Genomic DNA, 25,756 nt, shown 5'->3' on the forward strand with positions numbered 1-25,756 from the left:
CCGCTCCATAAAATGATGCTTCGTTAGAACGCTGTTAATTAAAGGAGATTCACTTGATGACGCAACTATTTAAAAAATATCTTTGCAAACAAGAAACTCCTTGATTATTCGCTTTTGAGCAGGTTATGTAAAACCTCCATGGTTTTTGCTGCTGTCAGTAATTGGTGAGTAGAGATTTCGGGGATGTGGCCTATTGGTTGATGTAGGCCTATTTTATTTTATTTTATTTTAGTTCTTCTGATGACTTCTCTTTTGATTAAAATTTTACGAGGCATATGTGGTCCTCGGAAGTAGGGGGGTGAAAACAGTCCTCATGCAAATTGATTCAGTGTTTTGAATATGTTTTGAATATGTGGGGGAGTGGCCTCTGTTCATTACATTTCGGCTGTTTTTCACCTTCTCTGCATGGGGATTGCTTGTGTTTTCAGAGGCTTTGAGCTATGAATAAACTACAGATGTTGCACGGTTATGAATTTTAAATAGTCAAATTTTATTTCCCTTTTTGATCTTTTGTGGTATCCTGAACTTGGCGAGTCAGTTATAGATAGGATAATCATCAGACCTGCAAACTGCAGACTTCAGTCTCATGTGCGCTGTTGCACGATGTCATTTCCTCTTTCTGCCTTTCTTTTTTGAACTTTTTTTCTGGAAAGTGCTGAACAGAGCCAGGTATGAAAGGTACTTTATAAATAATCATTCTGTGTTTTTACTAAATGACCACTTTGTGGGACTCTGTGGACCTAAACAAACCTTTTCTGCTAGCCGGGAGTGTAAAAGCCTGCCCTGTTGAGAGGTTTGTCCTGCAAGACCACAGTACTGTTTCTCCATCCGTTTTCTTTGGGGAAAAAAATGAGTTCTAAAACGAAGTGCTAAAATTCAGCATCCTTCTGTGTTAAAGTAGCGAGGGAAATGGCCGTACTTCATATTCTGAGGAATCATAAAGAGGCTTGGCTGTGTTTATGTGTCTGCTGTTGATAGGAGGTTAAGTGCCCAAATATCTTAAAAGGTTGGGCTACAAACTCACTGTATTTTTGTTGTCACATGTTGCTGCTTGCGGTGGATGTGTCAGGGGTGTGTCCAGGTCGCGCTTTTTCTTAGTTATTTATTTTTTGCATGTGTTTTGAATTTAATATGTATTCGGAGAGTGCATTTACTTTGAAACAAATGGTTTAAGTCATGAAACGAGATGCCAAACCGATCTTTGTGGGCACTTGCCATTGCATGCCAACATTGATGCACCTGTTACGCCCAGCCTAACCACCGCTGATCCCCTGGTATGCGCTCTTTATGTAAACGTTATTAAGTCATGGTTGCAGGCTATGCTGTGTGCATAAATTCTCCTTTCAGGCACCAGGCCTGGCAGAGTCGAGGTTTGAGCTAGTCATTGGGTTAAAGGCTCCTTTCTGATCTCCACAGTCAGGTGTACAGAACATTTCTGTTCATGTTTATTTTTTTATTATAATTACCTGGCAAAATGACCCGTTACTGTGAAAACAGGTCCACTCTGGGGGGGAGAAGAGGGGGTGAGTGGTGGGTTGTTTGTGTTTCTGTGGAGCTGTTTGTTTAGCCTGAGTGAGTTCGCACTGATGGCTGGAACTCCGTGGACAGGGATTGAATTCCACAAAGAGGTGTATCATTAAACGTTCATTGGCCAGTGGCTCGCTGTGGACGGCAAGCTCTCAAATGATTCCCCCCACCCCCCCCCCCCCCACCCCACCCCCGGCCAAGTTTACGCGCCAGAAATCAGGTCATGGACCCGGCACCGGCATTGAAAGGTTGACTGCGTAATAGGATTTGGCTTTGCAGGTAAGAAAATGACGGCGGGGTAGCATGTTATTTTGTTTAGTCAAAGGTACGGCCTGTTGTCCGGCATTTTGAGCGGGTCGTCATGCCCACAGCTGCATTAGTGCCGTGCGCGGGGGGGGGGGGGGGGGGGGGGCTTACCTTCATGAGTACAAATGTGGGGCATAACTCCCGAACAACATGTTGCGTCTGTGATTGTTCCAGAGTTTTCCTCTACGCTAATCCAATCATGTCTTCAAAAATCACCTAGTCTGTAGGTCCTGCTTATATGGTCATGGCTGTGGATATGCTGAAATGCTAACTGTGCGCATAAACAGAGATCCTTCTATTGTGAAGGACTGCATGTGGATCTCCGAGTTTCAGTGACAGGTTGATGTGATTAGAGAAAGGTTTTACCATTTTTCTTCTTGGTAGCATTTTGTCATGACATCAAGTTGCAGCCCACTCTTTCTGCTTTAAATGTTAAAAGTGGGTTTTGATCATTTTTAGTGATTGTCGGCATCACAATTAGGCTAACGCTTTTGTTCGCAAGCAACTTTTTCCAGGTTCCTAGAATGGTTGGCAACTTAAGTGCTGCTAATGTGTTTAATAAATAAATAAATAGTATTGAGAATGGATGTATGTCTCTTTGACATTTTGTTGTGGCTACTGACTTGGTTGCTTGGCTTGATGAATGCAGGTTTTAAGGGAACATGTCTGTACATGTTATGAGGTCTTGTGCTGTTCACCTCTCCCTCCTCCCCTCAGCGTTCAATTACACGGGTGAAGGGGAAGCTTCTCTCCCGTCTGTTTGCACAGTGGGTATTATTTACATGATATTCAAGTTCAAAACAAACACTGCAGCGCGCGAGTCGACTTCCCAGAAGCCCCTTTGAAATGCAGAATCGTCTCTAACTGGAGAAGTGAAGCTGACGTAATGATGGGCGGTCGTTTACACCACGCCAAGGTCAGTGTCCCCCTGGCGTTCTGGAATAGTGCAATGCTATAACCGGGACAGAGGTTAGGGGAGAGCCATGGGTATCATTTTTATTTAATTTCATTTGTTTCTTTTACTAGGTCATTGCACGTTAATAACATTTTGGCCTTGGGATACATGTCAGTGAGGTATTGGCTATGGCTATGGGCACCCATTGGAAAGCCAATGAGCGGTTTGTGGGGAAAAAGCAATCACCTTGAATGAATGATCCCATTGTCATCATGAAACATTCTTGTTATTTGGTGTTATTTTATTTCAAACTGTCCCTGAAAGTAATGGAAAGTTCAGTGATTGAGGACAAGCAGCCCATCCAAAATGAGACATCGCCAGTGGACAAAGAACTGCCCCTGTGAAAAAGCAATCACGACTTTCTAGTGGCTTGTCTTGCTGGGTTACCATGGAAATTGTCAGCCTGTATCAAGCCTTTCAGCCAAAGGCTAGCATTGCCAACTCACTTTTTCTTCTTGCAAGAAAAGCACATGTACACATATATATAAGCAAAGGGTAATTGTTAGCTGGTATGATGGTGTACTTCTGCATTAGTTTTGAACTTTGTTACCCCCTACCCCCCCCCCAACTACTTTTGTGGTGGCAGTACCAACCTGCTTGACCAGTTGACAGAAAAATGGAGAGGGCCATGTTGACGTGGTAAACAAAGGGAGTGGAAAACCGTTCACAATGGTGGAATTTACTCTCAGTGTTGTATTTGCTGTGTGCATGGCAGGCGCTGGAGGTCACGCTTCTGTTTATGGCCACTGCCACCCCACCCCTGGGGCCTTCACCAGACTTTAAATGTTTAAAAGGACTAGGGCTATGCAGCCTACACGATTGCTTTTTGCTCCATTATTAATTTTTTTCGTCAAAAAGTTTTATTTTCATTATGTTTTTCTCAAAACCAACCGGTTGTGTTTACGTTCTGTTTCTAGCCTCTGTTTGTGGAAGGCAGCGGTGTGGCTGAGCAGGAGGGGGTAGGAGCACTGTGCTGTGTTTGGGTGGGTGGGGAGGGCGTTCGCTCTGTAAAGCCCCCCCGTTTGTGGAAGCGTTTTGAGACAGGCCAGTCTCTCATTCCACTGCGGCGCTCTCCAGAGTGGAACAGCACATTTTTCTGTGCGGTTGGCGGTGTGTTTACCGGAAAAGAGCCCGTACCGGCCGCACGTGTTCCCTGCACGTGCTCTCGGCCTACAGGAAGGCCTGGGGGATAGGAGTGGGATCTCTCTCTCTCACTCGCTCACACGCATGCACGCACCCACACACGCACGCACATGCACGCATGCTCACACACACGCACACACATGCACGCACCCACACACGCACCCACACACCCGCACACGCACGCACATGCACGCGTGCACACACACACGCACACACATGCACGCACCCACACACGCACGCATACACGCACGCACATGCACGCACATGCACGCACCCACACACGCACGCATACACACCCACACACACGCACGCACGCACATGCACGCATGCACGCGCACACACATGCACGCACATACACACACACACACACACACACACACCCACACCCAACACACGCACACACACACACACACACACACATACACACACACATACACACACACATGCAGTAGGATCTGGAGTTGGAAGCACTTTGTATGAATGGTAGAACACTCCTTTTGGGAGGATGCCACACAGCGGTTTGAGAAGTGGAATTTGGCAGATGTTACTCGCCCTGCACAGGCAGATCGGCGCGCTGGTTCTGAAGCGTCTGCGGGGGTGGCCCCCCAGGCAGCCAATCAGAACAGTAGGCGGGCCCTGTGCTGAGGGTTGGCGAGGTGTCGGGTAAGTGTAATGGCAGTAGTCAGTTTGTGCCGCAGTGTTTGGGTGAGGAAATTAGACAGAGGCGAAAACACTGGCTTGTTTCTCTCAGCCTTTTAACCTCTCACTGTGTCCCAAGGTGAGGAGCACCAAGGAGGGGAGGGGGTGGGTCTCTCTGTCGAACTTCCCTTCTCCTCCTTATGTAGCCTACAACCCAGAAAGGCAAATGGACCTCATACCAGGACATCTTATCATGGGCATAATTTTCTGTATTATTCAAAAGAATTCCTTTATAAAACGTTTTTTGTTACATTTTTAAGCCATTGTTTTTCAGCAGTGGTGTAAGGGGAATTTGAATTATTCCAGCTGCGAACTTGTTTTGTGGAATAGAGAGGCTTGGGTTGTCTCCAAGGCGGCAGGTCTGAACCGCAGCTGGCTGTCTTGCTTCAGGGGGTGGGTGAACTTCACTTGTATAGGCTAATTCACAGATTAGCAAGTAGGACCAGTTTTTATTTAGAGGCCTGTTACATAAGCCAGAAAAATGAATGAATGAATAGATACAAAAGAAAAGGTTGCACAAGTCTACATTACAGAATGGTTGAACTTGCTGTTGTTGTGCAGGAACTTCTAGAATGTTCTCCAGTCATGAGATAACAGATTTAGGTGGTGAGATCTGGCTTCTTTAATTGGATAATGCTGGCAGGGTTTGTCCGCTCGGGGAACACAGTTGCCGGATGGTGAGAGGAGGCGTGAGTTGGTGGCATGGTCTGAATGACGCAACTCGGAGCGATTTAAGGAGCCAGCTCCCCCCCCCCACCAGCGTTTTCTGAGAAGCGTTCATCTGCATGCCGAACTTGGACGGATACAGATAAACGCTATGCCCTCCCCATGCCGTTCCCCGAAATACCCCCCCCGCCCCCTGGCACGGCCGCGGTGAGTGGCAGCAGAGCGGATTTGGCGCGGGAGCTGGGGAGGTTAGCTCATGGAGACAGAGCTGGCACCTGGGCTGAGGTCTTGCGCTTCCAGCCTCTTGTTTTTCGAGCCCCGTTTTAAACCTGTCTGGAGCTTTTTCCATCCCGGTGTCCAGGACCAGGACAATGGGCATGCCCCAGTGACGTACGACAGGCCGCGGGTTAAGTCCGGAGCCAAGACAGGGCGCAGATTTATGAAGGGTGCTTTTGTGCTGGAGTTAAATACGGGCCATGTGCTCTTGGGTTAGAAAGTGGGAGTCAGGATGGATTTTGTCTGAAAACAGAAAAAGTAAAAGAACCCTAATGTTTGCTTTGTGGGGGTGGTCGGGGGTGTTGCTATAAAAACTGCTTGTTTTTTCCTATTTAAGTGTGCGGCTGATTCCATTTCCAATTTACACTGTAATATTGCCTTGTCTTACGCAAACTGGAGGACGTCTGCTGCTGCGTGGCATAGCCTTGTGTGTGAGCTGAAAGGCATGATGAAGACGAGGGAGGAAGTCTCTCCTCAGAGCGGCACCAGGGGCCCGCTTGCACCGGCACCCTTTTGTTTCTGAACTGCGCGAGGACTACGTGCGGTCGCTAGAAGGCTGTTGCAAAAACGATCCTGATTTTTCCCTCCCTCGTCTCTCCTCCTCTCTCTCCCTCTCTTCACAGAGTCCGTCTATGACCTTCTCCCCAAAGAGCTGCAGCTGCCGTCCTCCACAGAGAGCAACAACGCAGCCATGAGTCAGAAGAGTGGCGGAGAGGCCGGACCCCCCCCTCCGGCAGCGCTCGCTTCGGGTGAGCCCCCCCCCCCCCCCCTCCCTCCTCTCCTCAGTCTCCATCCTCCCCCCTCCCCTCTCTGTAGCTCCTAGGAGCAGTGAGCAGTGCTGGAAATGGTTCCATCCTGTTTCCTGAGGTTTTCTCCTTCAGGCTACCTGCAGGAACCCCCAACTGTAGGACAGGCCACAGATCTGGGAAGGAACCTTAGAAGGAAGAAAGCTTTGGAAGTTCCATCTAAATACCTTACCAAGAGGCACACGTGTGGTGTATGGGGAAATATGTATTTGTATATATTTCTAGCTGAATACATTTTGGGCAAGGAGCTGTGGATACCGGGGCGTTCCTGCCCCCCTCCTAGGGTCACCTGCAGCCCTGGGAGAGCACACATTCTGTACAGCTAGACTCCTGGGGTCGTATACCCCTTTTTGAGGAAGAGAACACTTTGCAGTCTGTTCTGTTGGTGAGCAGATTTACTGGCTGTATTTGTATCTTGTTTTTATTTTATGTCTTCTTTTTTTTCTCGCTTCTCCACAATAAGAGCTACATGCTAATGTTTGGTCCAGAGTGTGCATTATTAGTACCTGACTAAGACCTTCAGGATGTATTCAAGCTCCCAACCTTTGAAAGAGCAGCAACCACCTCCACAAAGCTCCTTTTTAAAGTTCTAATGAGAAGGCTAAACGGAGTATGGGCAAAATAAATTATTTTTCTTTGTATTTATTTATTTATTTCTCTTTCATTACAACAGAACTTAACACAAAACACGTCCATCTTTCTGTGTGCCTTTAGCAGCACACAGTGGAATTGGAAAATGGATCAGAGGTGTTGGTCAAGTGTCCAAATCTGAATAGGGCTGTTGTGCATAACAGTAGTGTTCTTATCAGGTTATTAGAGACAAAAGTTGTGTCCCAAAAGGAACTATAGTGTACAGTACAGACTGTTATACAACACTGCAATAGACTGTAATTTGTGTTTGTATGGGGCAGATGGGGTCCTGTGTGTCTCTTGTTCCCTGATGTGAACACTGCAGCTTGCAGTTGGAGTCTCTCTTTTCTTTTTCTTACGAGGCTGCTCAAAGTGTTGGCAAATTGATCTGCCTCAGTCTTCTGGGGGTAAACCAAATGCAGGAAAAAAAAGGAAAAAGTCAAGCAAATGATGTTGATTGAGCTGTGGGCAAACGGACCACCTTGGTGAATTTACAGTAGCGATTGGCTGATAATTTCTTTGAGACTTGCAAATCTCCCAATTTAACAACACAAAGATACACGTTTGATTTGAGCTGTGAAAAGTAGAAGCTGGATACAAAACCATTTGGGTACTGCTCACAAAAAGCATTGGTTGTGATCCAAATCTGTTAAAACATTGACTGTTGTATCTATAAAGGGAAACACCAAAAAGACTGATATTACTATTAAGCTACATTGGTTTTACAGCACTTTTTGTCACACTGTCATTTAAAATGATTTACATGCATTTTTTCCAGCTCAGATCTTTTAGCTCAACAGTGTATTCACACGGTAAAGGTGTGTGTGCTATCACTCAAATGTTTAAATTAATGCTTTTTAAAAAATAAAATATCTTTAATTTGCAGGTATTAATTGCTTTAAAGTGCAACATGTACTGTGCATTCTATTACATGATCCAAGTTGAACTAGTTAACCACCCCCTTTACCAGCTCTGGTCCTACATGCATTGGTAATGAAAAAGGGAAAAATTAACTAACATGAAAAGACACACGGGGGCGTACAATTATTATTATTTTTTTAGTTCAACTTGCAATATGTGCAACATGAAAATTCCAAATGCCGTTCACCTTGGCTTTTTTACTCTGCCCCTTATCGAAGTGCCCAGGTTTAGAGTGAGTATGTGTAGAACCAGAAGTCTGTTGCCTTCGGACATCAGTACCTAACTGCAGCCAATTGCATCCCTCTGGCCAGGCGGGACTCGCTGGCTGCAGCTCATGGAAGGTGAAGTATTTTTCACTTTAAATGAATTTCGATTCGGGACTGCAGAGTTTCACGGCAAATTGGCCTTACCTCCTCTGGCTGTCTCCTCTTCTTTTTTACACTTTGTTTCTTTTTGTTTTACCTCCCCTCTCCATAAAAAAGAAGAATAAATCAACAATCACGTATGGCTGTTGTTGAAAACGGCTTTTGGCCTGACAGTCGATTGGAGTGCATTCTGGGGCATGCAGTTTAATCAGGAGGAGCGGTGTGCTCCAGGAGCTGGCCTGGGCAGCATTACTGCAGGTGGTGGGCAGGAGGGGGAAGCACTGATCTTAGTCAAGGACCAGAAGTCCTATCAAACCCGCTCAGGCAGTCCCCCTGCAACCCTGTTTCCATTGGTCAGTGAGCAGACGGCGTCTGCGTTGAGTCTGCATTGCGTCTGCATTGCGTCTGCGTTGCGTCTGCGTCTGTTCTGCTCGGCTGCCTGCCGCACATTGCATGCGGTGCACGCATCTGTGGCTGCGTCTGTTTTTACCAGACTGGGGCTGTTTTTCCCGCTTCCTTGCCTGTCCTTACCCCTTCCTTGCCTGTTTGGCTTACGCTCCTCTGCAGATTTATGAGGCATGAGCCACCTCCCTGTCTCTATCTCAGTCTCTGTCTTTCTCACTCCCTGTCTCTATCTCAGTCTCTGTCTTTCTCACTCCCTGTCTCTATCTCAGTCTCTGTCTTTCTCACTCCCTGTCTCTGTCTCAGTCTCTGTCTTTCTCACTCCCTGTCTCTATCTCAGTCTCTGTCTTTCTCACTCCCTGTCTCTATCTCAGTCTCTGTCTTTCTCACTCCCTGTCTCTATCTCAGTCTCTGTCTTTCTCACTCCCTGTCTTTATCTCAGTCTCTGTCTTTCTCACTCCCTGTCTCTATCTCAGTCTCTGTCTTTCTCACTCCCTGTCTCTATCTCAGTCTCTGTCTTTCTCACTCTCTGTCTCTATCTCAGTTTTTGTCTCTATCTCAGTCTATATCTCTGTCTCTGTCTCAGTTTTTGTCTCAGTTTCTATCTATCTCTGTCTCTGTCTCTCTCTCAGTGTCTGTCTCCATCTCAGTCTCTATCTCAGGATCTGTCTCTATCTGAGTCTCTGTCTATATCTCAGTGTCTGTCTCCATCTCAGTCTCTATCTGAGTCTCTGTCTATATCTCAGTCTCTGTCTCTATTTCTGGTCTCTGTTTCTGAGGAAGATCAGACTCTTCTCCCCTGACCACTCCCACTCTGAGGAATGGCTCTGAGTAGTGCTGAACTTGTGGTTGCCTCCAGTGCCATTTAGAAAAACTAAGATCTTCTCCCTCCCTCGTGCTCTGCACTGCATCAGCTGTGCACCATGTATATTTTATTTGTTTATTTTTACATTCCCAGTTTGCTTTCTTGCTGCCCTCTTGTTTTTATTTTATTTTATTTTTTTATAAGCAAGATGTTATTGATTCTATTTATATAAGCCTGAAGTGAGCGTGAATTAATGATTGATGTTGTCTTAAGTCAACTCTCTCTTTTGCCCTGCAGTCAGTACTTCAGTGACTTACAGAAATAAATGTAAAAGAAAAACCGAAACAAATAGGAACAGTGGAGAGAGTGGTGAGGCTGGGCTCTAGGGGAGGGGAGAGAAAGGGGCGGGGCAAGCTGCAACCCCACACAGAGGGGCGGGGCAAGCCGCACAACTCCACGCTGAGGGGCGGGGCAAGCCGCATAACTCCGCGCAGAGGGGCGGGGCAAGCCGCATAACTCCACGCAGAGGGCTGGGGCAAGCCACATATCCCCACACAGATGGGCGGGGCAAGCCTCATATCCCCACACAGATGGGCGGGGCAAGCCACATATCCCCACACAGAGGGGCGGGGCAAGCCACATATCCCCACACAGAGGGGCGGGGCAAGCCTCATATCCCCACACAGATGGGCGGGGCAAGCCACATATCCCCACACAGATGGGCGGGGCAAGCCTCATATCCCCACACAGATGGGCGGGGCAAGCCTCATATCCCCACACAGATGGGTGGGGCAAGCCACATATCCCCACACAGAGGGCCGGGGCAAGCCGCATAACTCCACCCAGAGGGCCGGGGCAAGCCTCATATCCCCACACAGATGGGCGGGGCAAGCCTCATAACCCCACACAGAGGGACGGGGCAAGCCTCATAACCCCCACACAGAGGGGCGGGCTCTGTGTCCGTTTGAGGTGGCAGGCACTGTAAGTGAAAACTGCCATTTATTTTCAGTGCCAGGCAGGATTGGGTTCTGTTCAGCAGAGACCCTCTGGCGAAATGGGGAGGGGGGGGGAGGGGGGGAGAGACTTGTCACCGAGCACATTCTCATTGCCCCGCCCCGACACCCCGTTGGGCCTGTGCACATCACGCTCTGCCCCGCCCCCCCCCCCCTCCATGCAGCCATCTCTCCCCCCTGCTTTTACAGGACCGGGGCTGGCTGCTGTCAGGTAGAGGTGCCAGGAGGGATCAGACTTTTAGTTCTGCAGACCAGGTTTGTTGCATGAGTTGGCAAAAAAAAGATAATAATAAAAAAGCATTTCTATAAAAAATGTAATCCTCCAAATTTCGAAGTACACAAACATCAAAACGCAATCATGCCAAAAAAATAAGATGACAACTTAAACCTGGAATGGCTTTAGTTCTAGGAAAAAGTGTTTTATTTGCATTTTATTGAAACATTTTAATGTATGTGCTTAGTGTTTACTTAATCATATTCACTGCATTAGGCTAACCCTTTGTTGTTTTTAAAGAATGATGTGGAAATGCACAGTGAAAGTGAATTGATCTCTTGTGGCTGGGATGCTAGTTGTTTTTGCTATTAATACACTTGACTTGCATTCTAGCTCCGTCGCACAGAGACAGGCCTGGTGCTGGGTTGTGTGAGAGTGTCTGTCTAACAGTAGTGAAGACATTTAGTCCCAGAGACACTTAAACCATCAAATCTCACCCAGGGTACCGTGTAGGTCGGTCTAACTTTTTAGACTTCTTGTTTTTTAAAAATTGCATTTTGTTTGTTTTTCATTTCTTTTTTATTTTCAGTTTTTTGCTTCATTGTTCTGAAATAGTCATTTTTACTCCCAAAGTTGCAATGCTTTGATATGGCTTTGAGATGGAGATGTTTTGCGCAGTGTAGTGTCAGGGGCTGTGTGGCAGGCAGTCATTTTCTGCCAGTGGGGGGGACCAGGCAGAAGGGGATCCTCATTGGACTTGGGCATCCCTGTCCCCACAGGTGCAGGCAAAGGCTTCTGGGAAACGTTGTTCTGGAGGAGTCCCAAACTGCTGACTGCAGGCTGGGGCCTCACAGCCCCCGGGGAGTTGTCAGTCACCACAGTAGGAGGGTGTCTTAAAAAGGCACTGTTAGTTGAAAAGAACTCAGTACTCCGGTCCTTATCCCTGTGGAGTATTTGGTCCACTAGTCCTCCTGACTGTTAGTGAAGCTCGTGTGTGCCTGTGTTTCCACTCTCTGGGAGGCCAGTCTCCTCTGTCCTCCTGAAGCCTGGTGCTTGCATCTGTTGGGACGCTTGTAACGGCCCCCACAGAGTATGGAAATCTCTCATCTCCTCTCCTATGATTTGCCAACAGCCCATGGTAAAACTGAAAGCAAAAGGAAAAATAATGGGGTTTGCAGCCAGTTTGAGCGTTCTTATTATTTTTTTTACAAAACAATGAAGTAAAATGAAATGAATTTGAAATTGTAAGACGGTTTAAATGGATTGGAGTGCAGGGGACCCTTTCAGTGTTTTGTAGAGTTCCGTGGGAGCATCATTATGCAGTTAGTCTCCATTCATCCTGTTCCTTCGGTGCCTTAATGAAACAATTCTAAAAAAAAGCCCTTAAGATTCATGCTATTTCAGCACCTCTTTCTCTCTCACTCTCTTCCTGTCTCACTCTCTCTCTTGCTCTTTCTGTCTCACTCCCTCTCTCTTGCTCTTTCTCTCTTTCTCTCTCTCTCTCTCTGTCTGTCTCTCTCTTTCGCTCTCTCTCTCCCTCTCTCTCCCTCTCTCTCCCTCTCTCTCCCTCTCTCTCTCTCTGTCTTGCTCTGTCTCTCTCTCGCTCTCTCTACGCCCTTTCAGGCACTAATGTGTGCAGGGTGTCTCTGAAGCTCCAGCTGAAAGGACACACACAATGCAGCCCGCTCTTTCTCTAATGGCAGACCTGCCGTTCCAGCAGCACCAAGGTGCTTTTTGTTAGAGGCCCTGCCTCCTCAGAGCTAGCTGCAGTGTCCCCTCTCTTTCAAACCGGCGAAACGTTTCCTTCCATTATTCATCTGCCTCTCGAGAGGCCCTTACCCCGGGTGACCTGCGCGGCCTCCTTCCCACCTGCTGTCCGGTCCCCTTAGCCCTGGTGCAGTGCCACCGCTCTGAGAGGTCCAGCCGCCAGACTGCTGCCATTTGCAGTTATGTCTGTGGGGTTTGCAGCCTCTACGCAGACAGGTGCCTGATTTGTGTGGCCCATAGGTGGTCTAAACCACTGCTGTCACTTTTCAGACTGCGCTCTGACAAATGAAGCCACAGCAAGGGTTGAAGCCTGGCCCTGGTCTGTGTTTGTGTTTTGTGGGCTGTGTGCACCGGGCCTTTTGGGAGCCTGTTAAAGGAGACGTTCTGTCCAGAAAATCCGCCACGCAGCCTTTCAAAGTTGCCAAATGAATTGCACATGGATGCCGGTCCAGCGGCCCGCCTCAGTTGTTATTTCACCTTGAGGCGAGTTTAAAGCGGGGCTCAGCAAATTCTGCTTCTCTCATTACAGCTCTTTATGAGACCAAAGGGCAGCCTTTGTTTTATTTTAGTCTCTCTCATTAAGTGCCATTAGCGTGCGTTTATAGGTAAGTGCCATATTAGAAGGAGGAATGCATGTTGACCTTGAGCTGAGCGGCTAATTTTGGGGCTAATTTTGGGGTTTACATAAAGCTTGTACACATCCACTTCCGTCTACTTGAGTCTCTTAAGCGTCGCCCAAGAATGATTTTGATGGCCATTGAAGGCGGAGAACCCGACTTTGGCATGATTTTATGAGATATGAAGGCAATATTTGCACTCCTCTCTCCTCCAGCTCAAACACAGCAGTTGTTATAAGGCCAGTTCTTACTGAACCCCACAGAGCTATGGGTGAACAACACAAGCTGACTTCTCTGCTCTTTGTTGGTCAGGGATCAGCTCTTACACTGAGAATATAAGATGAGCAGAGCCTACCAGGACCATGGAGGCTAAACTGTTTTCACTGTGTTCACCTAAGCTTAAAATGTTGTTGTTGAGGGCTGTTTATTGTGGTCTAGATGCATGCTGCTTTTATTTTAAGCTTATTGACACTAGGCTGGCAGGCAGTGGTAGTGAGATAGGGGCGCTCAAAATGGCTGCAAATTATTCATTGTGGTTGCATTCATTTTTGAGTACAAGGTATGCTGCTATATAAATATTTTTATTTAATTTTATTTAATTTTTTAATTTATTTTTTGCATGACGAACATACAAATGTTTGAAACAGAGTGCAAAGAAATTTCTTTTTGTCTTTCCTTTTTTCGGTTTATCGGACTGATCCTCAGCACCACTGCATTGTTTTGTTTTCCCCCTTTTCCTTTGAATTGATGGTGGGATATGAAATGTGTGAAAATGGAACTCGCTCTGCCAGTATTGCACTTTGTTTTGAGCAGTTTTCCACGGTGGGATTGGGTGCTACGCTTCAGGGGCGGGGCGGGGCGGGGCGGGGCGGGGCGGGGGCTGCAGTATGGGTTCAGGAGAGCGCTGGCTACCCCAGTCAGGAGGGAAGGTGGCCCCCTCTGCATGCGGGAGGGGTGGAGCTGCACTTCCACAGCCCCCCCCCCCCTGCAGGCGGTACCTCTCTTTGTCGTCGGGACAGAGCGGTGGCCCAGCTCAGATCAGGAGAAAAGAGCAGAACTGAAGAGGAATGGCCAGCCTTCAGTTGGCTCCTTGTGCCTTTAAGAAACAACTGCCAGTCTGTCTGCCTGACTGACCCTGTTTGTAGCTTTGTCGTTGCGCGTGTAGCTGCGTTACAGGAAAAAACATCCTGCCGCAAACAGCAGCATTAGTTGTCCTTCAGGTACCAGGACAACGGCATGTTATTAACAGCGAGCGCTTCCTAAGCGTTATTTAAAACGAACCAATGAGAACGGTGGCTGTGCAATCTAGGGATCTTAATTAATCTAGCCCACCCACAGAGTCTGTTTGAAGTCTCTTTGCTGACTGTGTGTGTGTGTGTGTGTGTGTGTGTTTCCTAAAGGCACAGATACTCTAGCTGCTGGGTTTAGCCACATTGTCTCCAGAGCCCATACTGCGGTTGGAAGGGAAGGCAGAGCTTGGTGCGGTTTGAAAGCATTCTTGTACATCAGTGTGAACCCCAGACCCTCTTCCACTTTGGGTTCCGTTTCAGAACAGCCGTATCTTCACCTGTCATTCACATTGGGCCACTTCTGAGCACTCAGTATTCTGTCCTCAGTAAACACTGGCCAGTTCCCATCTTGAATGAGAAGATAAGGCATTGCATCCTTTTCTGCGCGGTGGTGTAGTAACAAGATTTTAAGTAAAGTTAAGTAAGAACTTAAGTAAAGAAACTTTGTTGTCAGATGTGTAGATGGTTAGGTCTTTGTGCCTTTGAGAGATCTCATGGCCTGTTTTGAGTTAATTTGTTTTTTAATCACAAGGAAATAGGACACCGGTGCTGCTGCAGTGTTTTGTTCAAATCTCCTCATTTTACCCATGAAAGGGGGACTCTTCTGGCATCATGGTCTGAAGAGATATTCCATTTTACCGTCTGACGAAACGCTGCCTATTTTCCATGAGGCATTGCAGCTTTTCACCATATCCTCTTCTCAGTTCTCTTTCTCATTCTGTCCATCTTGTGGTTTCCTCTCCTAATCTCATTATTCATTAAAATAAAACAAATACTCATTTGATATATGCACAGAGATCCATTTGCCTAGCTCACACCAGTATCTATGCTGATGCGTTAGGAATAGCTTATAGAGAAGTAATGCTGTCATCCTGGAAGATGGAAACTCAAGAAATTACAAAATGGTGTAAGAAGATTAATGTATATACTGTAGCTTTATGATATTCCACTTTTGGGGAAAATACGTTTTTAATGTCCGCAGAATATTGAGCAAACTTGTTTACACATTGTCTCAATATTGATATTAATCTTAATATTAACTTATGCTTTGCACAAATGTGATCTATGAATATGATGCATGGATTTATTTATTTACCAGTTTCTGTGAGCCAGCAACCTCCATTGGTGTTGCCTGGCAACCACCTGATTGCTGTTGTTTTCCCCTTTATTTACATTTATCCTGTGGAGGAAGTTTAAGCAAAAGGAAAAGGGCCTCCTTGTAACCTGTCCCATAGGAATTGAGCTTTGGTCAAACGTATATGTTTACAGTATAAAGTAGGTGGTGAACCAGAGAAGTGGGAAGTCCAATTATAAACACTAGGTCAAGGATGCCCTTTTGGTGCTGCCCGTGTTTAAACAAGTCATTTAAACAAGGTCATTGACGTAGGTAGCCGTCCAGTCTTTCCGGCAGATAAATATTCTGGTGTTGAGGTTCTTCCCAGAAGACCCCAGGCCTTTCACCTCAATGTCCATCTACTCTTAACAAGACTTCCACCCCCACGACCCCCTCAGCAGGCAAACAGAGGGCAGCCCTCTTCTCCGTGAGGCTCAAGCCTTTTTAAACATGAATAATTGATATCATTACCTGATGGATTCCTACTTTGGTGGCATTCAGAGAGTGCCTGGCTAGCTTAGTCATTGGTAACATTTGTTGCGATAGAGTGCTTCCTGATATTCATTTTAACACGTATAAATTAGCGGTGGTAATTAATCTTTCGCTTGCTGCTTTGAATAGGTTATTTCGAATAGTATTGGAATGGCTTGCTTTATGCATTCTGATGCACTGTCCTCATGAAACCTCAAACTTGAATAGGATTAACCTTTTGCAGAGTATGTTTTTTGGAAAAAAAATTACCAATAGTGATTGTTGCATCAGCAATAGAATGGTCAGTTAAGAACATTTTAATCACGTGATGAAATATGTGATTAGAATGTAAATAACTGATCATTCTAATGCTAATGTAACAGTAACTGCAGGTAATTGAAAGCAGCGTTCTAGAACACTGAATTTTGTGGGGGGGAGAAACATTTTTTAAAAATCCACTCTTTGAAGGGTTAAGAGGCTAGATCAAAAGACATTTTCTACCATTTGTTGTAGCTGTAACAAACGCCTAGCCACGCCTACGCCCATTTCCCACCCTCTCCATCCACCTTTCTTTCATCAACCACATCCACCACCTGCCAGAAGACTCCCTCTTGTACCCCTCCAGTTACCCCCCAATATCAAAACTTATACATCAGTACCTGATACCTATAGGAATGCTTTCAAAATGTAGACAGCCTTTGCAAATAAAGCCCCCCTCCTAGTGTCTGCAGTAGATCTGAGACAGACAGTTAACTGTGGGACAGGGTGAAAGATTCCCTTTTAAAAAAACGCATGGTTCCATTTTCACAGTTTTTTTTTTCTTTTCAGTTCTTTACAAAAAAGATAAATCTTGAATGATCAGCTTTTTGTTGCTCATTCGTTGTCTCGTTTTTATTCCAGGAAGTTCCCTCTGAAGCAGGGAGTGTCTGCATATAAAATGGTCTGCAGTTCTCTGCTTCATAGGTCAGAAGCTTGTTTATTCTGTTTCTGTGGCTACGCTCAGTCCCATCTAAATTGTCTGAACTTATGAAATATGAAAAAAGCTCCAATTGGCATGCATCATCTGACACATGATAATCTGCATTTGGTCTGAACTTTCATGAATTTCAAATTAAATATCTAGTTTTTTTAATATTTATACTATTGTTGTAAAATGCATTCAAATCTCAACCTGAAACAAAAAGTTGTGGTCTGAATGCTTTTATTTTTTCCGCAGTTATTTGTCGTAAAATTTCATAAAGCTGTCACTTTCTGTTGAGGCAAGCTCTCCATTTTTAAAGGCAAATTGAACTTAAATGCCCAAATTTTTCCATAAGTGCACACGTACAAGCAGAAAACACAAAACACACAGACACACACACATGCACACCCCCCCACACACACACACACACACAAACACCAATTATGATGCAAAATGAAGTGGAAAAAAAGACTAATTAAAAATTGGGAGACAAAAAAACGTACAAAACGAACAAAAAAAGAAAAAGAATCAATGCTGAAAGATTTCGCTGCTTGAATGGGACTGCTAGCCAATGCTGGGGGAGGAGCCTGTACTCACTGTGCGATTGTACACACCGCAGATGCCACCTCCGCGTCCTCTTCCATGTCCGTGGGGGGTCCCTGCAGTGCTTTTCCCGCCTCTTCCAGCCCCACCATGCACTCCTCTACCTCAGTTACTGACCGGGCCTCCGCTCACAACGGCTGCTCTTCTGGAGAGGGGGTAAGTAGCCAAGGGGCGGCGGAAATACTCGGCGTGGATGGAAGGCTATCGGGATCCGGCGGGTGCGTCGGCGTCGATGGTGGTGGCGGTGGTTGCCAGGCCGATGGCAGCGGAGGAGGGGCTGGCCTGATGGGAGGCGGAGTCGGAGGCGGAGCCGGATCCGGGGCCCAACAGCAGCAGCAGCAGCACCTGCAGACGACGCCCTCCAAGCGGCGGACGGTGCTGAACATCTCGCCCCCGCCGGAGGACCTGCTGGACGACAGCCGCATGTCCTGCCAGGACGAGCCCCTCCAGGACTCGGAGCAGAGCGGCGGCCTCTGGGTGGAAGACTCGGCCTCCAACTTCAGCCTGGTGAGCTCCAGCTCCTACAACGACAACAGCGAGGTGCCCCGCAAGTCTCGCAAGCGCACCCCGCGCCAGCGCCCGGGGCCCAAGCCCGCCGCCGCCCAGGACGCCAGCATGGACGTGTTCGACGCCGACAGCGCCAAGGCGCCCCACTTCGTCCTCTCCCAGCTGGGCCCGGACAGCAAGGCCTGCCCCAAAGGAAGGTGCGTACTCTCCCTGCGGCTGCGTGGAAAGGGGACAGGTAAGCTGGCCAGTTAGCGCTTCCCCCCTGGGCGGAGAACCATCTTCCCCTTTGGAGACCATCTCTGGCCTTGATCAGGTGGAGGCGGTAATGTACTGCATCCAGAAAGCTCGTCCAGAGGACACGTCAACTATGTTTCTTGTTTTAGATGAACAGTTTGCTTAAGATTGCTCTCTTGCTGCTTGCCTATTTTATATTGCTACGAAGATGGCTGAACAGCTTTTGGTAGTTTGGACAGGCCGATAGTGAAGACCAGAGTGTATGAAGCCCAGAGTGAATGAACATAAGGCTGTTTAGAAGAGAGGCCTTGTGTGGATGTTTACCAGCTGTAGAGGGTAAAGGAAGCCAGTCACGTAATCAGGACAGCTAGGCGGGGCTGGGACAAATTTCAGACAAACCAAATGTACTGATCTTACAAGGTCAGTGTAAGGAAAAATACACATCAAGTGTACGTGAAGAGATTAATCAAACTCCAGCCCCATCGTTTCTCCTGTGAAGACAATGGAGAGGTCAGAGATCGCGGTGGGTCCGTTTACTCAAGTAAATGAATACTCGCCGACAGATTCTTAGTCGCTTAGGTTGAAATGTAATCAGAAATTCAGACACAACCTATATACAAATACACATAAGTAAATAAAAGCTGCTAACGTGCAGTGCTTTCTGATTTATTACTCTTTTAGTGTTGTGTGTCAAGTGAAGCCAGAGCAGGTCTGCTGCTGTAGGAACTCAGAAAAAAAAATTAAATAAATAAAAAAAAGGTGTTTGGGTAAACATAAGGACAAATCAGCATGTCATCTCGTAGAGAAAATTGTTAAATGTTCCACCCCCCAATCAGTGGACAGGGAGGGGCCAGTGTGGGCCAGTGCGGTGGTGATTAGCCCCCAGGAATCCTGTGAAAATGCCTGTGGGGAGTGTTGAAAGGGAGAGAGCAGATTCAGTAAACAGATTCGTTTACAACAGGCTCTGATTAGTGCTTCAGCGCAGTGCTAAAGCACATCTGAATGTCACAATCATTAGTCGTAGGCGGAGATTTGGAAAGGCGTAAATCGCGTTTGAGTCAGAGCGGTCCTTTCAGGTAAACTGCGGTACTGTGTTGGGTCGTGCTCCAGGTCCCCTTAAACCCCCCTTCTGCTCTGACAAGGCCCAAGCCAGGCGCTTTCCTAACCCAGCCCTGGGGGACCCCTGTGGATGCTGTTGGCTCACACTGGCTTCTGTTTCACCTGAAATGGCCGTTGCCAGCATCTTAATGACCCATTAATTGCACTGTAGTCTCTAAAGCGGGCAGTGTTTTGTCCTCCCAATTGACTGACTGTTAGATTGACCGATTCATTGATAGAAGAAATCACACCGGAGAGTCCTAAATGCTGAGAGTGTGAATTCCTGGCCACTAAAACCTCTCTCCCATCTGAGAAACCCAAAGCTTCAAAAGCAGATGGCAGTGAGCTGAGCCTGGCTGTTAAACAGACCGAGCTCAGAAACCTTAGACGTGCATTACCACAGGTGCATGTTCTCAGTTACCTTCCCTCATTATAGGATTGGCTGGAGTTAAAGCCAGTGCGCAGTAGTGTGGTGAGCTTGGCCTCCCTGTCTGTAGCTAAGTGAACAGGATGGAGGCTGGCTGTTCCCGCCAGGCCCCGGCTCCCGCTGAAGGTGCTTTGAGGCCGTCTCCGCAGTGCAGGAGGCGGATTAGACGGGAGGGTCCGAATGTGCCTGTCCTAAGGACACAGCCAGACGCGGCGTGTGCGCTGATGAGATTATGACGTCCCTTCAGAGCCGGCAGCACAAATCCAGCCCACAACGGCTGGCGTGCGGCTCATTTTATACTGCGCAACACAGCTCAGGCAAAGGGAATGTCTGAGCTGTGTCCAATCAGAATCGGACTGATATTAAACTCATTAATTATACAGGTGCCTTACAGGAAGCCAGCCAGAAACTAGCTCCCCATTCAGAACCGACATATTACAGCCGGAGGCAGATTAGAACAGTGGTTACTGTTCCCTAGAAACGCAGGTCACACGCAGACTCATTGCTTTGTGCTAAACTTGCCTGTGGTGTTTTGGCTAGCAGAGGCCTAGCGGAGCTCGCTGTGTGCGGTGCGAGCGGCGGGCCGCGTGGAGTCTGAAACGGGCCGTCTCTCTCTCTTCTTCGCAGCCTGGCGGAGGCCCCGCAGACGGGCGGCCAGAAGGGCGGGGCGCTGTCGGTCCAGTACCCGGTGAAGGCCGAGGGGAAGGAGCTGAAGATCCTGGTGCAGCCGGAGAGCCAGCACCGCGCCCGCTACCTGACCGAGGGCAGCCGGGGCTCGGTCAAGGACCGCACGCAGCAGGGCTTCCCCACCATCAAGGCAGGTCCCAAAACCGACCCGGCCCAAACACTCTGTCATCCCCCCCCCCCGGCCCAAACACTCTGTCATCCCCCCCCCCCCCCCCCTTAGGAGTAGTCTTTATTTTATTGTGGCGTCATACTCACTGTATTTTTTTAAAGCTCTAAAGACTGGCTTCCTTTTATTCCTGTCACTCACCCCCAGGCTGTGACAGACATCACCCCACTGCTCTAGTCACGCCCTCCTTGTGCTCAGTTGATCCCGCTTCGGCGCTGTAACCTTCTCCGTTCTCCCCAGGGCTGTGCCACGCCCACCTTGTGCTCAGTTGATCCCCCTTCGGCGCTGTAACCTTCCCTGTTCCCCCTAGGGCTGTGCCACGCCACGCCCACCAATGCCCAGTGCTCAGTTTGTGTACAGTCGCACACACGAGACCCCTTGTGCTTATGTTTTCCCTCTCCTTATCTGTCCTCTTGCCAGTGGAGTGCTCCGTGCACTGTTGCTAAGCTGAGCTTTAATGAGTTAAGCGCACATGTCTGTAACTGTCCCAGGACTGCGTGAAGTGGTACTGCTCACCGCTCAAAGACATTTTCGTTTTCCCTTTTTAAGTGTTGCAGCTGCGCTTCTGTAGATGTTTATCATTGCTTGCACCCATGAAGATATGACTGGCATTGCACTGAAACGCTCATAGCTATTCTAAAGGTTTCGCAGCTCCAGGTTTAGCATAATATTCACAGGAACTTGTGCTGCTGAACGTGTGCTCGCTTCAGTGCGCTGAAAACATGCCCCACAGGAAGTGGCACTGTTGCGGGTTTATAAGGCCGTTATCAGCGCTGATTAGCTCTGTGTTCTTTTCAGAAGATTGTGGGCACCGTGTCACTGTCGAAACGTGGCCCAGCGACATGAAAGTTATCGCGTGCATTGAAGATTAGAGGCGGTATTGACTTTTTGTGAATTATTTAGCCCCCTTTGCACTTAATCTTATGAAGCGCTCCGCTCATAACCGCAAACTTTGCCCGTACGTCACGCCTCCCGTGTGCAAACCAGCCGATCCAGTCCGCAGGCATCCGCAGCCATCTTTTTGAAACGGGATTTATCTAAGTGACGTGCTTTGCTGCCAGCTTGTGCTTCGGCGTGCCGAAGGTTGATTTCCTCCGTCCGAATGACCGGTGCGCGGGCTGTTTTTCCCCAGCTGGAGGGCGTGAGCGAGCCCGTGGTGCTGCAGGTGTTTGTGGGTAACGACGCGGGGCGCGTCAAGCCCCACGGCTTCTACCAGGCCTGCCGAGTGACGGGCCGCAACACCACGGCCTGCAAGGAGGTGGACGTGGAGGGCACCACGGTCATCGAGGTGTGCCTGGACCCCAGCACCAGCATGACCCTCGCGTAAGGACCCCTACCCCCGCCCCCATTCACATGCCCCACGCTGAGACTGAACACCCTTCAGCAGGAGTCCTGCTCCATTAGGCTTTCACAGTGGTAAACTCTGAACGTCTTATTTTGTGGGGAAACATTTAGAAATGTCATCGTTTGCTCCTTACCATTTGTAAATGCAGTGGAATTGGCAGCTTTCGAAAGCTTGTAAGCTTCACTGTGGTCACCACAGCATGATATGACCTTTATGGGAACGTTCCGGTTCAGCTGAGAAAGCAGTTAATTGAGTGTTTCTGTTTGACTGTAGAAATGCTGAGATGCATTTGTGTGAACTTTGCCTGGTCACTGCAAGATCGCATTAGTAGATGCAGGAATGTGTCGTTAGGGCTGAGGGTCACACTATGTGTCATCCCACGTTGGTGGGAGGGGAAGGGGGTGGGGCTGTATGTGCACATCGTCATGGAGACGGTGCTGACTGTTGGTACCTCTGCAGGGTGGATTGTGTGGGGATCCTGAAGCTGAGGAACGCGGACGTGGAGGCCCGCATCGGGGTGGCGGGTTCCAAGAAGAAGAGCACGCGGGCCAGACTGGTGTTCCGGGTCAACATCCCTCGCCCAGACGGGTCCATTCTCACCCTACAGACCCCGTCGTCCCCCATCCTCTGCAGTGAGTGGCTTTGTTCGTTCCAGGGAATCTGCCTTCTGGGAACCCTTGGGTTCTTTTCCGTGTGGGTCCATCAGCTGTGATAATGGGGGATGTCTGCTGACCGTTTCACTCATGGTGGAGGCTGTTGTAGCCCAGATTGGGCTTTGGCTCTCCTCAGCTTGTGCTGTTACCATTGGGAGGGGGGCTGAATTGGCCCGGTAAAATGTGTGATCGCTTAAATCAAGTCTTAAAAGCTGAAGTGAAATCCGCTTACGAGTGTCTGGTGGCTGGGCCACGCCTTTTTGGACACAGTCCCTCAGTACATACAGGAGCCTCCACTGTGCTTCAGTGAAAATGAAATGAATTGCACAAAGCCTCCTGTAGGACTTATTTGTAATAAGCTTTGGCTCGCTAAAGCAGCCCTGTCCTCCCCTGTAACCACACTGATGCAGGACAGGGAGGCCGCATGTGCAGAATTTCACAGTTTGATCTCATTGGACGAGAGCCCCTGCAGAAAACCACGCGGAGATGTACCCTGTCTGCCGAGCCTGGCTACAACACACCAGACAAAACGCTCTCCTTCAGAGTGCCAGGGTGTCCCTGGATTACAGGGAGGGATATTAGCGCCATTAGCGAAAGTACAAGAGAGGGACAGGAGATTTGGCTTTATTGGGTCATAGTGCCAGCTGCTGTCTGTGTAGATTGTTTGTGAGGTTTTTTTTCCCCCTTGAGATGAATATTTTCCTTGCAAATGACCTAGGCTGTGAGCATTAGTCTTTGCCCTATACCTCCAGCTGTTATTCAAGCCAGGTGGGTCACAGTCACGTGACTGTGGAAGTTGCGAGCATACGTGAAACTGAATCCTGCTTCATGTTAACTGTGAAGTCGTAGTCCTTAGAAGTGCATTTACGTCTGAGAAACTTTAATGTGGCGCTTGCGCCCTGTTTGCTGTGGCACCTGTTCGAAAGTTCCATTTTCATATTGAAATGTGGCTCCGTAAAAGAAGCATTTCACTTGAGCTTTGTTTCTGAGTGGACTTTTCCAAGCCCCGGTGAAGGCTTTTCTTACCTGGGCGCTAGTTTAGGCAGGCTGGTGGTAGCGTTTGTGGTGTTGTGTCAGCGTCTCTCTGGCCTGGCCTCTCTGGTGACAGAACGGAGGCCAGCAAACAGACTCCTCTTTCCAGACATTTACAAAGCAAAGTACAGAGTGAAATGAAGCCCCGAGAAGCCGTGTCCTGGCTGCTTTTGCTGGGTTTGCTTAGGCTTATTATGTGGCATTCTAATTTAGTTTCTTCCTGTGAAATTATTTTAAAGTCTGCATGCCTGTGTTTGGATTGGAGTGTGTGTCTGTGTGTGTGCGCGAGTGTGCATTTCATACAGACACACCATGGCATGGGTGTGGATATGATTTGTGTGTTGTTTTAGGCCTAGAGAACCAGTGGATTATACTTCCTCATGTTACTTTAAAGCTTGTGAGGACACAGTTTTAGTAAATGTTACTACAGTATGGTGTGCCAAATACCTTAAACAATCCTCATAGTGTTGTCTGGTTTGGCAGGCTACTTTTCTTCTGTAATCAGTTGTCTTTTAGCAGGGAGCATTATTGGTCCGAGAGTGGGCATTAAAAAGAAAAACTGTGGACTAATGCATGACATTCCCACACAAACAGGAAAAACCGCTCAGGGGCACTTCAACCCCTTCAGGCATTGTTTACTTAGGATATGGGAAAAGTCCCCACGGAGAGAGAGCGAAGGAGATGCAGAGTGGTTAATAAAAAGAGGAGCGGCTTTCCATTGTTAAAACAAAGTAAAATCCCACTGTGGGGCATTGCTAGTCAGTTAATAAAAATAGAAATATACAGGGCATGTCTTTCTGTGTGTGGGGCTGAGATTTAGCCCTGAGGAGGGCTCAGAGAGAGGGTTAGAAAAACAATGATGTCCAGCACTCACAAAATACTGAATTTCAAAGGCTTTCTCAAAATGGCTGCCACAGTGTTGACAGAGATGTATATCTATACATCATTACGTATCACATAAAATGTGCAAACATCGTTCCACAAATGATTTCGGGTGATTGATGCCCTGTGTTGCTTCCACAGCCCAACCCGCGGGGGTGCCCGAGATCCTGAAGAAGAGTCTCCACAGCTGCACGGTGAAGGGCGGAGAGGAGGTCTTCCTCATCGGGAAGAACTTCCTCAAGGGAACCAAAGTCATATTTCAGGAAAATGCGTCCGGTAGGTTAATAAACCAGGAGAATGCATCAAATACGCTCATAGACCAAGAGAATGATCGGGTGTACACTCATAGACCAGGAGAATGTGCCAGATACACTCATAGGCCAAGAGATTGGTCAGGTGGACATTCGTCAGCCAGGAGAATGGACCTTGTATCAGGTACACTAATATACCAGGAGAATGGTGTGGTTCACTCGTCATACCAGGTTGCGTGCAATGTCCCCAGCCTGTCCTGAGCAGAGTGTCTGGGTCTTCTCCACTAGAAAGTAAAAAAGTTACCTTTTGTTGGTTTTCTTCTAATTATTTATTTTTCTTTCAAAAATAGCGTGCAAATAATGTTTGTATTTTCCTTGAAGATGAGAAGTCTTGGAAGGCCGAGGCTGAGATTGACATGGAGCTGTTTCATCAGGTGTGTACCCGGTTCTTTATTGTCGGCACGCAGTAGTGTGTCTCTCTGCGCTTTTCCTGAGAATCATTCACAGTCAGTCATGCTCAAAGAGGGTTGTTTCAGGGTCCTGATTAGTGCCATTGTGTCTGGGCCTGAGGACAGGCACGTGGTGACTGGACCGAGACTTTGAGCTCAGCAGGTCACTGGACCGTTTTAGACCTTTTCTGGCAGTGAATGGGATATCTGGGATATGCGCTCAAACACTCATTCACATTTTTAAACGCTGAGCTGTTACAGGTCTTGAATGTTTCCTGTACGCCCACAAACCACAGTCACGCCCTTTTGTACCAGTTAGCTTCCATACAGCTGTGTGCAGTGGTGTACTTTTGTCAACAAAAAGAATAAAAAGACAAGGTAAAAGGACTAAAGTGTCACAATGAAGTGTAGTTCTCAGTACTCTAGTTTGAACTGGCTTAAAAACCCTCTCACTGAATTTCCCAAAGGTATCCAC

General features: G+C 47.8%; 1 protein-coding gene across 1 annotated transcript in view; it reads left to right on the forward strand.

Moving 5' to 3' along the window:
* Positions 1–25,756, forward strand: part of LOC118227759 (nuclear factor of activated T-cells 5-like) — a 63,777-nt gene that overhangs the window by 28,455 nt on the left and 9,566 nt on the right. Inside the window, 7 exon segments of the mRNA XM_035418609.1 lie at positions 6,196–6,321; positions 17,567–18,254; positions 20,444–20,633; positions 21,802–21,992; positions 22,474–22,646; positions 24,723–24,857; positions 25,214–25,266. Coding sequence (XP_035274500.1) covers positions 6,196–6,321; positions 17,567–18,254; positions 20,444–20,633; positions 21,802–21,992; positions 22,474–22,646; positions 24,723–24,857; positions 25,214–25,266 — 1,556 coding nt within the window.

The sequence above is a fragment of the Anguilla anguilla genome, chromosome 5 (genome assembly GCF_013347855.1).
Source record: "Anguilla anguilla isolate fAngAng1 chromosome 5, fAngAng1.pri, whole genome shotgun sequence".
NCBI lineage: Eukaryota > Metazoa > Chordata > Actinopteri > Anguilliformes > Anguillidae > Anguilla > Anguilla anguilla.